This window comes from Pelophylax lessonae (genome assembly GCF_965119305.1).
Source record: "Pelophylax lessonae genome assembly, chromosome: 1".
NCBI lineage: Eukaryota > Metazoa > Chordata > Amphibia > Anura > Ranidae > Pelophylax > Pelophylax lessonae.
In genome coordinates, this window is record NC_138768.1 from 792,118,539 (window position 1) to 792,132,224 (window position 13,686).

General features: G+C 47.7%; 1 protein-coding gene across 1 annotated transcript in view; it reads right to left on the reverse strand.

Annotated features, from left to right (window-relative positions):
• The window catches only part of LYAR (Ly1 antibody reactive), a 99,719-nt gene that overhangs the window by 30,223 nt on the left and 55,810 nt on the right, over positions 1 to 13,686 (reverse strand). Inside the window, exons 5-7 of the mRNA XM_082264188.1 lie at positions 10,481 to 10,564; positions 8,704 to 9,067; positions 4,113 to 4,178 (exon numbers count right to left, since the gene is read on the reverse strand). Of these exons, the coding sequence (XP_082120314.1) occupies positions 4,113 to 4,178; positions 8,704 to 9,067; positions 10,481 to 10,564 (514 nt within the window). The remainder of the gene's footprint in view (positions 1 to 4,112; positions 4,179 to 8,703; positions 9,068 to 10,480; positions 10,565 to 13,686) is intronic.

Here is a 13,686-nt window from a genome sequence, read left to right on the forward strand (position 1 = left end):
TCCAGCTTTGTGGACGGAACCAGTGCAGACTTTCTGAAAATTCAGGATGATGCTTAACTCCTGCAGAGTTCGCATTGTGATCTCCAGGTTCTCCACCAGAGCAGAGGGAGATTCTGCTCGCAGAAAGAGATCGTCCGAGTAACCCAGTACCTCGATCCCCAGTTGGCGTAGCAAAGCAAGCAACGGAGCACTTTTGTGAAGACTTGAGGAGCACCACCGTTCGAACAGACTCCATCAGGGCTTGACAAATTTGCTTGGAATCTAGGAGCCAGCTAAAAAAGTTAGGAGCCAGCTTTTTTTTTTTTTATATATACAACAAAGCTTTATTTTCAATGACAAAAATTACCGATCCTAAATTTACACAAAGACGACTAGAACCAAACATCATAGGCATTTACCTTGTGTAGATAATGAATATATTCTGATGTGACACACCAGGAGTTTAATGCAATGTAATTTTTTCTTCACTTGGCTTTTTGTGGCCATGAATATGCCTTGTACTTTTGCGTGTGATGGGCAGCAGCTCACTAGGGAAGGACAGTGCAGCAAGGTGGGGGCTCGTGGGGTTTATAGCAGATCCAATGACGAAGAGTAACATATGCCTCCGTAGGCCCCTTTAACACAGCCACCTCCGCTCAGCAGATCTCTCTGCTGATCCCTGCCGAGCAGGGTGATCCTGTCCACTCTATGCAGACACAGCCCGTTCTCCTATATGGGGCAATCGGATGGAAACGGACCGTCTGACCGTTTCTATCCGATGCCATCCAATCCAATTCACCGGACAGATGGAAAATAGAACCACCATCCGTCTGTTTTTAGCAAACAGGATCGGATGGCGGCGGATTGCCACTCCATAGAGGAGCCTGAAGGGTCTGATCAGGTCCACCTGAAAAACTGACAGGCGGACCTGATCAGACAGCCTGTGTGAAAGGGGCCTTCGGCTGTGTGACTGCGGCATGGCAGGGCAGGGAGATGATGAAAAATAATGTTTTTTTTAAAAAATAATGTTAAAAAAAAAAAAACACACAACACACTCCCTTTCCACTTGCCTTTTAAGCAAAGGGCGCCAGATGAAGCCTGCAACAACTTCAGTCTCTTCTCCTCTTGGAAAGGAGATGAGAGGGCATTGAGAACAGGCAGGGGGAAACAGTCTTGTTAGTGACTGCTTGTCATACCCCTGGCCACCAAAAGAGGGCGCCAGTTCCCCATTGGAAGTGTCTCACTCAAGAAGGCCGAGAAGCCGCGGCCTCAATTATCGGATGGCGCGATAGTCCGCTCACTCGTGGAGGGGGGGGGGGGGGTGGGGGGTGGTCGCAAAGGGACAGAAGACCTCCTGCACTGCACCCCAGGAGCCAGTTTGCCAATTCTAGTCGCCAATGCGACCTGGCGCCCGGGGTTTGTCGAGCCCTGGACTCCATTCTGTACTTCTATACCAGCTCAAAGCAGCTTAGCGCCTTGAGGTCCAGGATTGGACGCGCTTTGCCTTCCTTCCTGGGGACTGTGAACAAGGTTTGAGTAAAAACCCTGAAAATGTTCCCAAATGCGAACCGGGACAATCACCCCTTGAAGGAACAGGTCTTGTACTGCCCCAAACAGACCCTGTAACCGGTCTGGGGACAGGTGCAAGTTGGAAGGAAAAAACCTTGTCGGGGGGGAACAAGAGTGAAACTTGATCTTGTAGTCAGACCGAATGACTTGTGCCAGGGGGGTCCACTGGGCCGGAAAACAGCAAAGATGTCCCCTTCATCTCCAATACGGGTGAGGGCGCACCTTCATGCAGAAGGAGCCTTGTCCGCAGGTTTGGAGAAGCCTACTCTCGGCTTGCCAGACCAGGTTTGTTTTGGATCCGCCAGAGGAAGCCCTGAAAGGCTTCAAACCCTTGTCAGTTGACCCTGAGGAACGAAAAAACTTTCGTATGAGCCGAGAAGAAAGGTCCACGTCTACGACGAGGTTCCTTGCCCTCAGTGGCATGCGGAAGAAAAAGGTACTCTTCTCCCCTTGTGAGACCTTTAATGTTGTCATCCAAGGTAGCTCCAAACAGGTGATCTCTTTGAAAGGGAAGATCAGTCAAGGCCCTTTTAGAAGTCTGGTCTGTAGACAAGCATTTGAGCCAAAAGGCACGTCGAAGGACCACGGCCAAAACAGAGAGGAAAGCCATTAGGGGAGCCACATCCAAAGAGGCATCAGATAAACTGCAGCCCCTGGACTAGTTGGTCCATCAGCTTAGCAAAGGCAGTAGAGAGCTGTTCTCCCTCCAGGTCACAGCGTAGTAGCTTAGCCCACTCAGTCAGTTTGCGACACCAGGGAAATGGTTAATACCAGCCTCATCACTGAACCAACTAAGGTGTACATAGTGCGGGCCACAGCCTCCGCCTTTCGGTCAGCTGGGTCTTTAAAGTCTAGGGACTCTTCAACCGGAATCATGGTTGCCTTGTTTGATCTGGAAAACAGGGGGACTACTACGGGTGGCACAGTCCACTTCTTAAGGGACTCTTTATAGGGGTAACGCCTAATCAAACGCTTAGGATCAGGGTCTCGCGCACAGATATAAATCAGTACATCCACCAGTATTTTTGTGTGGGGTTTGCAGACGTGGAGGAATCTTCACTATCAGAGGATTCCAGGCGCGTGGTAGCAGACCCAGTAGAGTGACCCAGGTCTGCGGTGGCCGAATCAGATTCAGGATCTATGAGACAGATGACACAGGGGAAGGCAAGGGGGGGAACGTTTTGCTAGCCCGTCGCCCGCAAGCCGCGTTTACCCGGGACTCAAGGACCGCCATCAGTGCATGGATGGATGGTTTGGACCTGTAGGGCCCCGCAGCCTCAGAGAGGGAATCAGGTGGGGAAACGTGCTCCAAAGACTCCATGAGTCACCTGGGTGGAAAACAATGCAAAGGGACACACCACACAGTCGCCAAGCACAAGGCACAGAGCGATCCTCAGGAGAGAGGACCCCACCAGACTCACCAACCGCGGACACAGGCACCTGCAACCAAAAGGAGAATCTGCACTACACGTATGGCGATCAGGAAGCTAAATGATCCAGCACCAGGGGGTGAGGAGGGGCTCCCACGTCGAAAATGCCACCCACAAGGCTCCACTGCCAAGGCCGCTGCTATTTGAAATGACAAACCACAGGAAAATGGCTGCGGACTGCACAAACATGGCCGCTGTGCATAGGAATACACAGGCTACAACAAAATGGGGGCACCATACAGGGACCCAGAATTGGGAGACCAGGCCTCAGGACAAATCCAGGGGGCCCCCACCAGGTACAACCCCCCTGCGCGCATAATCGATTGTCAGGTCGCCGGCGGCGCACCCACCGCGGCCCCCATGGCCAGTTAGTGCCCTGCCCCAACCCCAGGAATGTGCCCAGACCACCCAAAAAAAAGTTCATCCCCAGCGTATGCGGAGGCAAGATGATGGACTTGGGGAGGGGTGTCTGCGGGAAGGAGGGGAACACGGTTGTTCGACCGTCCCAAGGAGGGGCCCACGTCCACCCCAAAACCCACCAGAGATAGAGGAGGGACTGTTATTGTACCTACTAGACATAATGAGCACTTAACGCTTGAATTGCAGGGAGAAGAGGGGGGGTGGCGGGGAGATTATTTTTGTAAATCTTGGAGTTGTCCTTTAAAGTGGTTTTAAAACATCAGACATGAAATATGAACAAAGCATCTCCTTCTATAGTATGTACTTATACAGTACTTACTTACAAGAGAAAAACTGTTACAGGGGAGGGACCTCCAGCAGATTGACAGCCTCGGCTCTGTTCCTGTGTGCAAGAGGGGGAGGGGTCCCTTCCCTCAAATCAGCTATCAGAGCTCTCCTCACTGAGCTCTGTAGAGTGTAATTTTAGTTATCCGACCCCTGACATCTCAGACAAGCTTTATAAATTCTGGACTTTGAACAGATGTAGAGAAAATAAGACTGCCCATAGACAGATACAACTTATGTAGGAGGATTTGTTTCATCTCTATGTATCACCTGAGGCCAGTCACGTCACTGGCTATATAAAATAGTTTACAACAGTCTATCCCTAAAGTAATATGGGGGGGGGGGGGGGGAAGGACCATAAACCTTGTTTAGCAATAAATGCACCTTTACCTTTGTTCCCACTATTCTCTTCATCATTTTCCTCCTCCACACAGTTTTCTGCATCATCTTCTTGTTCTGTTCCGAATAATAAAAAAAAAAAAAAAAATAAGCAAAGTGAAGGTTATACAGGAGGATAAAAATGGGGATATTGCTGCGCTAAAATGTAAAAATAAAACCATAAACAAACAGACCAATTGAAAGCAGCCAGCACCTGATCTAGAATCAGAAATACCAGATCCGAATGGCACTGTAGAATGGAAATGGTGCAGCGCTAACAAAAATAAATAAAATCCACAGTCCATACAAATGTTCACAATGGATCAAATATAAAATGCAGTAAACAAAGTTCATCAGAGAGTGCTCCAAAGAGAAGGGAAACTGTCCACCACTTCAAACTTGGAAAAAGCCCCGAGTGCAGGAACCGCCACCAAGATAATAAATGGCCTCTTACCAATATGCAATGACCCCCATTACAAGGATCAAAGCCAGCCTCTGTAATCAAACCGGTGCCCAGATCGACATGTACCGATTCCTAATGCTCCCTCAGCAGCTCCAACCGGAACAAATGCACATACGGAGGAAAGGGACAACTCCAATAGTGAAGTACGTTCACAGGTTTATTAGGTAAAAGCAGAGTGGCAACTCACATTTGTATGAAGAAATCACAGCATGTCTCGGAGCTATACTCTCAGGAACTTTGTTTCCAACCGATAAAATGGCCGCCGTGTCTCCCTGCTGGCCTCAGCACGACGTACCGCAGGTTCCTCCTCCGACCGGTTTCGGCAACACGTGACGTCGTCAGGGGTTGGACCCCTGACAACGTCATACAGGAGGAGACCATATAATAGGTCAGTACATTGTGACTACAATTGCTGACCACTTACTGAAAAATTGGATTTTTGTCTTACCGTAATATCCTGTTGTCTGATGTTCATTGATGGACACAGCTCTAGAATCTTCTTGACCGTTGGGGTTATGCTGCCCCCTACAGGCTATATGCACTCAGTTTTGTTGCAAAGTGTCAGAAGAAAAATGACCCAAATCAATAGAGGTGTGGGTACTGTGTCCGTCAATGAACACCAGAAAAATTGATTTTATGGTAAGGCAAAACTCCAAATTTTATCTTTCGTTCATTGACAGACCCAGCTCCAGAATCTTCTTGACTATTATGACGTCCCAAAGCAGTGTCAAACATGAAGGGTGGTAAAAAAAAAATAAAAAAAAAAAAAAAAAAAAAAAAACGCAGAAAAAATTCCCAAAAGGCTAAAAATAGCCAACCAGATAAGATGGAGCTCAACTGAAAAAAAACAAACATACACCCTCATAGAGGACTAGCCCTCTCAAACAGCAGCCTGCAAAACCTTGCGGCCAAAAGCATCTACTTTGTAAAATTTTGTGAAAGTGTGCACAGGTGACCAAGTGGCCGCCTTGCAAACCTGTATCACTGACGCCTGATGTCGGAAGTGCCCGTGTAGAGCACATTAACAGGGAAAGGAGGAGCCTGACCCTTGACTGAATAGGCCTACACTACTGTCTGTCTGATCATCTGGAAATGGTCGCGGCAGACACAGCCAACCCCTTGCGAGGACCATCCATAAGGACAAACAGCGAGTCTGATTTTCTAAATGACTTGCTAGCTGCCAAGTACACCTTGATCGCCCGAACCACATCCAGAGAATGCAAGGCAATCTCCTTAGGATGCCTAGGCTTAGGACACAGGGAAGGCAACAAAATGTCTTCATTCAGATGGAAACCAGAAACAACCTTAGGAAGGAACGACTGACAAGGGCGAAGCACTTATATCTCTATGAACCACAAAATAAAGGTGAGTAACAAGACAAAGCAGCCAGCTCCAACACTTTGCATGCAGAAGTATTCGCCACCAAGAAGGCTACCATCTGGGACAATGTAAGCAAATGAATCTCACGATTGTTTTCGAAAGGTGGTTTCTGAAGAACCGACAGTACCAAATTAGGATGCCACGGAGGCAATGGAGACCGCACAGGTGGAGCCAAGTGGCTCCCTGAACAAAGGTGTGAACCAAGGAATGCGTAGCCAAAAGGACGTTGAAAGAAAATCACCAAGGCCGAAACCTGGCTCTTGATGGTACCCAAGGCCAGACACTGTTCCACACCTCTTTGGAGGAATGCCAAAATTCAAGCCACCAAATTGGACGGGGAGAAACCCCCAGAGTCTCACATCACGCAATGTTCGACTTCCAGAGACGATGGTAAATCTTCCTATAGGTAGATTTTCTAGCTTTTAACAGCAAGGTAATCACCGAGTCAGACAACCCCCTGTCCTTCAGCAACTGGCTTTCAAAACAGCCAAGCCATTAAAGCCAGTGACTGTAAAGCAGGATGGAGGATTGGCCCTTGGGCGAATAGGTCTTCTCTGAGAGGGAGTCGCCAAGGGACTTCGGTGATCATCCATACTAGATCTGCGTACCAAGACCGGCGAGGCCAGTCTGGGGCCAGTAGGATGATCAAAATTCCTTCTGCATCATTTTAGAGGAGGAAAGGCGTATATATCAGTCGATACTGGCCCCAAGGAGCCACCAGTGCGTCTGTGGCGTTGGTCAGAGGATCCCGAGACCTTGCCAGAAATCTCTGCGGTCTACCTCAGGGAGTTCCCCACTGGAGACACAGCTGATGAAACGCCTCCGGATGAAGTGACCATTCTCCCTGGTCCAAGGCCTGTTGACTAAGGTAATCTGCCTGACAATATTCGACCCCTGGAATATGCACGGCAGAGAGCCGGAACAAAACATTCTGCCCACCTTAGAATGCCGGCTACTTCACGAGCCGCTAGGACACTTTTGGTGCCCCCTTGGTGATCGACATATGCCACGTCCGTGGCATTGTCCGACTGAATCCGTACCGGACACCCCTGAAGACAAATCATCCAATGGGCTAGACAAAGTCTGATCGCCGGAAGTTCCAGTACATTGATCGATAGTCTGGACTCCTCCAGAGTCCAAACAACCAGAGCAAATTCCATTCCCCATAAACCTCCCAATCCGGACAGACTGGCATCCGTGGTGACCACCGTCCACCGTCTGGCTCTTCGACAGGGAAAATCCTTCCTTCCCCTGTACTAGAGAGCAAATCCACCATACCACCATATCAGGGACTCTCTCGTACCCTGGCACAGCAGAATCAGATTGTCTAGAGATTGTGGATTCTTGTCCCGCTTGGCAAGAATCTCTCTGGAAAGATCTTGCATGGAACTGTGCAAATGGAGCCGCCTCAAAGGTAGACACCATCAGACCCAGCACATGCATGCAAGTCCTGAGAGACGACCAACTGCAGGACAACAGAAGTCGAATGGCATCCTGCAGCTTCTGGAGCAGAAAAACCCTGGCTGAGGCCAAGTCCAGAGTCAGACCCAGAGCAGACTTCTGGAAATTCAATGTCCAACCAAACTCCTGCAGAGTCCACACAGTGATGTCCAGGTTGTTTTTTAGAGCAGTCGTAGATTCTGCTTGCAAAAGATCGTCCAGGTACCCCAGTTCCGCAAACCCCCGCTGTTGCAACAATGCTAAGACCGGGGCCAACACTTTTGTGAATACCTGAGGAGCTTAGGCGAGACCAAAGGGTAACGCCACAAATTGATAATGTTCCTTGCCCACGGCAAAGCGGAGGAAGCTCTGATGCCCGACATATATTGGGATATGGAGGTAAGCGTCCTTGATATCAATAGAGGCCAGAAGATCCCCTTGATGAAGGGACGCCACCACCATACGGATGGACTCCATCCGGAACTTCTGTACCGCACAAAGCAGTTCAGGGCTTTGAGGTCCAGGGTTGGACGAACTTTGCCCTCCTTCCTGGGAACTGTAAACTTAGTGCAGACATCTGGGAAAATTGGTGAGCCAATAACACAAGCAGGAAAAGGTCTTTCTGGGGGGAATTCTGTACACATTCCATGTACAGAACACCTCCAGGTAGCCATATTGCATTGCATTTCACAAAAAATTACGGAGCTGCAGATTGAAAAGGAAAGGTAATTTTCAATAACATTAAATTACAATATAACTTGAATCGCAATTGTATACACTATATTATTTTATTTGCCTTTTTTTTCCCCCCACGAAAGTGGAGTTACCCTTAAACTATACATGTATGTAGTTCAGCTTGCTCCCTCACTACTGACTGGGAAACAGCACCATTCAGCTTAGAGAGGCAGTGGTGCAGACATATGCACATTTTCAATAGTGAGGGAAACTGGATCAAAACAGCAACAAAAAAGACCACTCTAGAGGTCGAGGGCAATCTGGTTCCTATGCTACCTTTACTGCCCCTGCTGTAATGACATACTATAGTGTAGAGGTGGCACAGGCCTACTTGATTATGTAGTATCAGATCACAAAACCAACAAAGGGGATAAAAAGGAAAGCTTCCCTGAACCCTGAGCAGATCCTGCACATGATGCTCTGCTATCCAGCAACCTGAAAGACCATCTCTGCATTATGGTAAGTTTCCAACAGGGCAGTAAGGCTGAATTAGGAAGAATGGTCCACAACTGTCACAAGGGCCCTTACCTCAGTAGCTACACTACAGCCAGTTTCCAAAAACATCTAACTGCATCAGACGGATACCTTGTGATTCTTCATGTTTCCTCTTCTGTGTTCTTGGCTCCTCTTCGCCATTCTGCACATCCTCGCTATCATTTTCACGTTTATTTTTCTTTTTTTTCTTTTTGTCTGTTCTATCCTCATCATCGCTCTCCTGACACTCCTCTTCTATTTTGCGTTTCTTGCCCTTTTTCTTTGTTTCATTTTCTGTGTGTTCCTCCGAGTTCAGATCCTTCTTTTCTTTTTTCTTCTTTTTCTGCCTTTCCTCCTTGCGTTCCCTTTTGTTCTTCTTTTTGGTACCTTCCACGGTTTCTGAAGGTTGAGATGTTTCTTCAGGAGCAGCGGAGTCAGCTGGTTTTGAGGTTTCTTTGCCAGCTGCTTCTTTTGTCTGTGAAATTATTTGGAACCTCTTAGTAAATGTCAGGGTAAGATATACAGTGCCTTGAAAAAGTATTCATACCCCTTGAAATTTTCCACATTTTGTCATGTTACAACCAAAAAGGTAAAATGTACTTTATTGGGATTTTATGTGATAGACCAACACAAAGTGTCACATAATTGTGAAGTGGAAGGAAAATGATAAATGGTTTTCAAATTTTTTTACAAATAAATATCTGAAAAGTGTGGTGTACAATTGTATTCAGCCCCCCGAGTCAATATTTTGTAGAACCACCTCTCTGAAATTACAGATGCAAGTCTTTTTGGGTTCGTCTTTCCCAACTTTGCACATCTAGGAGAGTGACATTTTTGCCCATTCTTCTTTACAAAATAGTTTAGGCTCTGTCAGATTGGATTGCGTCTATGGATAGCAATTCTTAGGTCTTGCCACAGATTCTCAATTGGATTAGGGTCTAGACTTTGACTGGGCCATTATAACACATTAATATGCTTTGATCTAAGCAATTCCATTGTAGCTTTGGCTGTATGTTTAGGTTGTTGTCCTGCTGGAAGGTAAACCTCCGCCCCAGTCTCAAGTCTTTTGCAGACTCTAAAAGGTTTTCATCTAAGATTGCTCTGTATTTGGCTTCATCCATCTTCCCATCAACTCTGACCAGCTTCCCTGTCCCTGCTGAAAACAAGCATCCCCACAACATGATGCTGTGGACAGATTCTCCCACCTAAGTGCAGCTTCTCCAGGAGTTAACATGGGCCTCTTGGCTACTTCTTTGATTATTGTTCTCCTTGCCCAGCCTGTCAATTTAGGTGGACAGCCATGTCTTGGTAGGTTTCTAGTTGTGCCATACTCTTTCCATTTTCAGATGATGGATTGAACAGTACTCTATGAGTTGTTCAAAGCTTAGTATATTTTTGTATAGCCTAACCCTGCTTTAAACTTCTCCACAACTTTATCCCTGACCTGTCTGGTGCGTTCATTGGCCTTCATGATGCTGTTTGTTTATTAAGGTTCTCTAACAAACTTCTAAGGGCTTCACAGAACAGCTGTAATTATACTGAGATTAAATTACACACAGGTCAACTCTTTTTTTCTAATTAGGTGACTTCTGAAGGGCATTGGTTCCATTAGATTTTAGTTTGGGGTATCAGAGTAAAGGGGGTTGGATACAAATGCATGCCACACTTTTTAGATATTTATTTGTAAAAAAACTTGAAAAACATTTATCATTTTCCTTCCACTTCACAATTATGTGCCACTTTGTGTTGGTCTATCACATAAAATCCCAATAAAATACATTTACGTTTTTGGATGTAACATGGCAAAATCTGGAAAATTCCAAAGGGTATGAATATTTTTTCAAGGCACTGTATACCATTTATTAGCATTTACCTAAATAATACTTACTGTGCTGGTGGCTTCTGAGAATATCTCCCAAACTTGGTCTTGTATAGCTTGATTGTGAATTTTTAGGCTGTTCTTCATCCAGTTCTGCAGAAAAAAAACAGTAAAAAAACTGAACAAAAAAGTTTTTCAAAAAAAGACAAAGAAGAGCTCTCACCCATCTTGTCTTGTACTTCTCTTTCGGCCCCCAATGTCGGGGGGGGGGGGGTCAGAGTTTGATTTTTTCAGATTTGTTCAGTGATTGCATAATAGAGTACACTGGGTTTCAGGGCTTCAAGGGCAGTATGGGAGACAGCTGAAGCAACACATGGGTGTCTGCTATTTCAAGGGTCCAAGGTTACTAGTGACTATAGGTAAACCTAAAGAACTGTAGCTGTCCACAGTGGGGCTCTCCCTGGGCTGTCAATTATATGCAGGACATGCCTCTATTTTCTGATTTGAGGGAGTAAAAAGCAATGCATAGACATTAACATTTATACTTTACTAACTCATTCCGGGCAGATAACAGGAATTGAAGCACAGGATTTTTAGAAAGACAGCAGATTTTACTAATTCTCCTGCATTTGTATAACTATGAAAATAAGAACTCCACTATTAATAATTTAAGTTGTCCATTGAATCAATTATCGCATAAGATAGTAAAATAGTTATGAAAGTAATAAAATGCATTTAAAAACTGTTGGTATAACAAAAATAACGGAATTTTTCTAAAATCTTACCGTAAAATTCCTTTCTCTGAGTCCTCCGACAGTCGCCGCCCCTTCATAATCTTCACCAATGGGTAATTGACCTTTGCTCCGCAGGAGTAGCTAGGCAACAAGATTTGTTAATATCAAAGCTTTTAGCATATCACACCCCTAGGGGGCGGTCCCCTCAGTCAACACCTCCCTGCTTCCAGCATTCTCAACTCAGTTTTGGTAGCATAGCAGTAGAGTACATAAACAAACCCCAAAAGAGGGGCGGGGGCGGCGACTGTCGAAGGACTCAGAGAAAGGAATTTTACGGTAAGATTTTACAAAAATTCAGTTTTCTCTTACGTCCTCCGACAGTCGCCGCCCCTTCATAATCTTCACCAATGGGATGTCCCAGAGCAGTGTAGACATGAGGGGTGGGAAAAAAACGCAGCCACGCATAAAGCAACGCAGTACCCACATCAGAGAAAGGAACCTTACCAAGGTAAGAGAACCAACCTGGCAACAGGAAAAAGTGCTCAACAGGAGCAACAACCCAGGAAGAACAAGTAACCCAGGGGTAAAAACACCCCAACAGCCAAGGGCCCAAACAAGGGACCCTAAGGCACTGCCGCACTAAGAACTTTACGGCCAAAGGAAGCATCTGCCGATGCCTGAACATCCACTTTGTAAAATTTGGAGAAGGTGTGAACGGACGACCAAGTCGCCGCCTTACACACCTGGGCCACAGAAGCCTGATGACGAAAGGCCCAAGACGTACTCAGAGATCTGGTAGAGTGCGCCTTCACAGGGAAAGGAGGAACCTTCCCCCTCAAAGCATAGGCTTGCACAATCGTCTGTCTGATCCATTTGGCGATGGTAGCAGCCGACGCCGCCATGCCCTTCCGAGGTCCCTCTGGAAGAACGAATAGTGAATCCGACTTGCGAAAGGACTTAGTCGATGACAGGTAAACCCTGATCGCCCGAACAACATCCAAGGCATGAAAAGCCACCTCCTTCGGATGCTTAGGCTTCGCGCAAAGCGAAGGCAAGACAATGTCCTCATTCAGGTGAAACTCCGAGATCCTTTTCGGAAGAAAAGATGGGTTAGGTCGCAAGACCACCTTATCCTTGTGAATCACCAGGTAGGGAGAGCTGCAGGACAAAGCCGCCAGCTCCGACACCCTGCGAGCCGAAGTGATCGCCACCAAAAAGGCAACCTTTTTGGACAACAGAGACAACGAGATCTCCCTGATCTTTTCAAAGGGAGCCTGTTGTAACAGGGACAGAACCAAGTTCAAGTCCCATGGAGGCAAAGGTTCCCTCCTAGGAGGGGCTAAATGTCGCACCCCCTGAACAAAGGTGCTAACCAATGAATTAGACGCCACAGGGCGTTGAAAAAGAACGGCCAGCGCAGAAATCTGACCCTTAATTGTGGCCAGCGCCAAACGCTGGTCCACTCAGTTTGGAGGAAAGCCAACACTCTCGACACCGAGTATGAGCGAGGGGAATACCCCCTGGACTCACACCAGGCAAAGAACGCTTTCCAAGTACGGTAGTAAATTTTTCCCGAAGAGGCTTTTCTAGCCTTGATCAACGTGGGAATGACCTCAGGGGAGAGACCCCTATCCTTCAGGACCTGGCTTTCAACAGCCAGGCCGTTAAAGCCAGCGACTGTAAAGCAGGATGGAATATCGGCCCTTGAGACAGAAGGTCTTCCCGAAGCGGCAGGCGCCACGGAGCGTCGACTGCCAGATTTACGAGGTCTGCGTACCAAGACCGGCGAGGCCAGTCCGGTGCCACCAGAATCACCGCGTGCGGTTCCGAGGCCAATCTGCGAAGCAGCCTGGACAGCAGCTGAATCGGTGGAAAGGCATACATCAGATGATACTGATGCCAGGGCGCCACTAACGCGTCCGACTGAGGATCACGCGTCCTTGCCACGAACCTTTCCACCTTGTTGTTCAGACGAGACGCGAACAGGTCCACATCCGGAAGACCCCACTTTGCGCACAACTTCTGGAAGACATCCGGGTGAAGGGACCACTCCCCCTGGTCCAGGGTCTGGCGACTCAGATAGTCCGCCTGCCAGTTCTCCACCCCCGGAATGTGCACAGCCGTTATCGCTGGGACGTGCGTCTCGGCCCACGACAGAATGCCGTTTACTTCCCGAGCAGCACGGGCACTCCTGGTGCCCCCTTGATGGTTGATGTAGGCCACCGCTGTGGCATTGTCCGTCTGAACCCGCACCGGACGGCCCTAAAGCCGTTCCGACCAATGCAGAAGGCAAAGTTTTACCGCCCTCAATTCCAGAATGTTGATCGGAAGGGAGGATTCCTCCTCCGACCAAGTTCCCTGGGCGGACAGAACGCCCAGAACACCACCCCAGCCCGACAGGCTGGCATCCGTGGTGATCACCGTCCACGACAAAGGACGAAAGGACTTGCCCCCCGACACCGCCGGGGACTGGAGCCACCACAAAAGACCCCTTCGGGTGTGGCGGCTCAACGAAAGCTGCCGATCCAGAGATTGCGGACT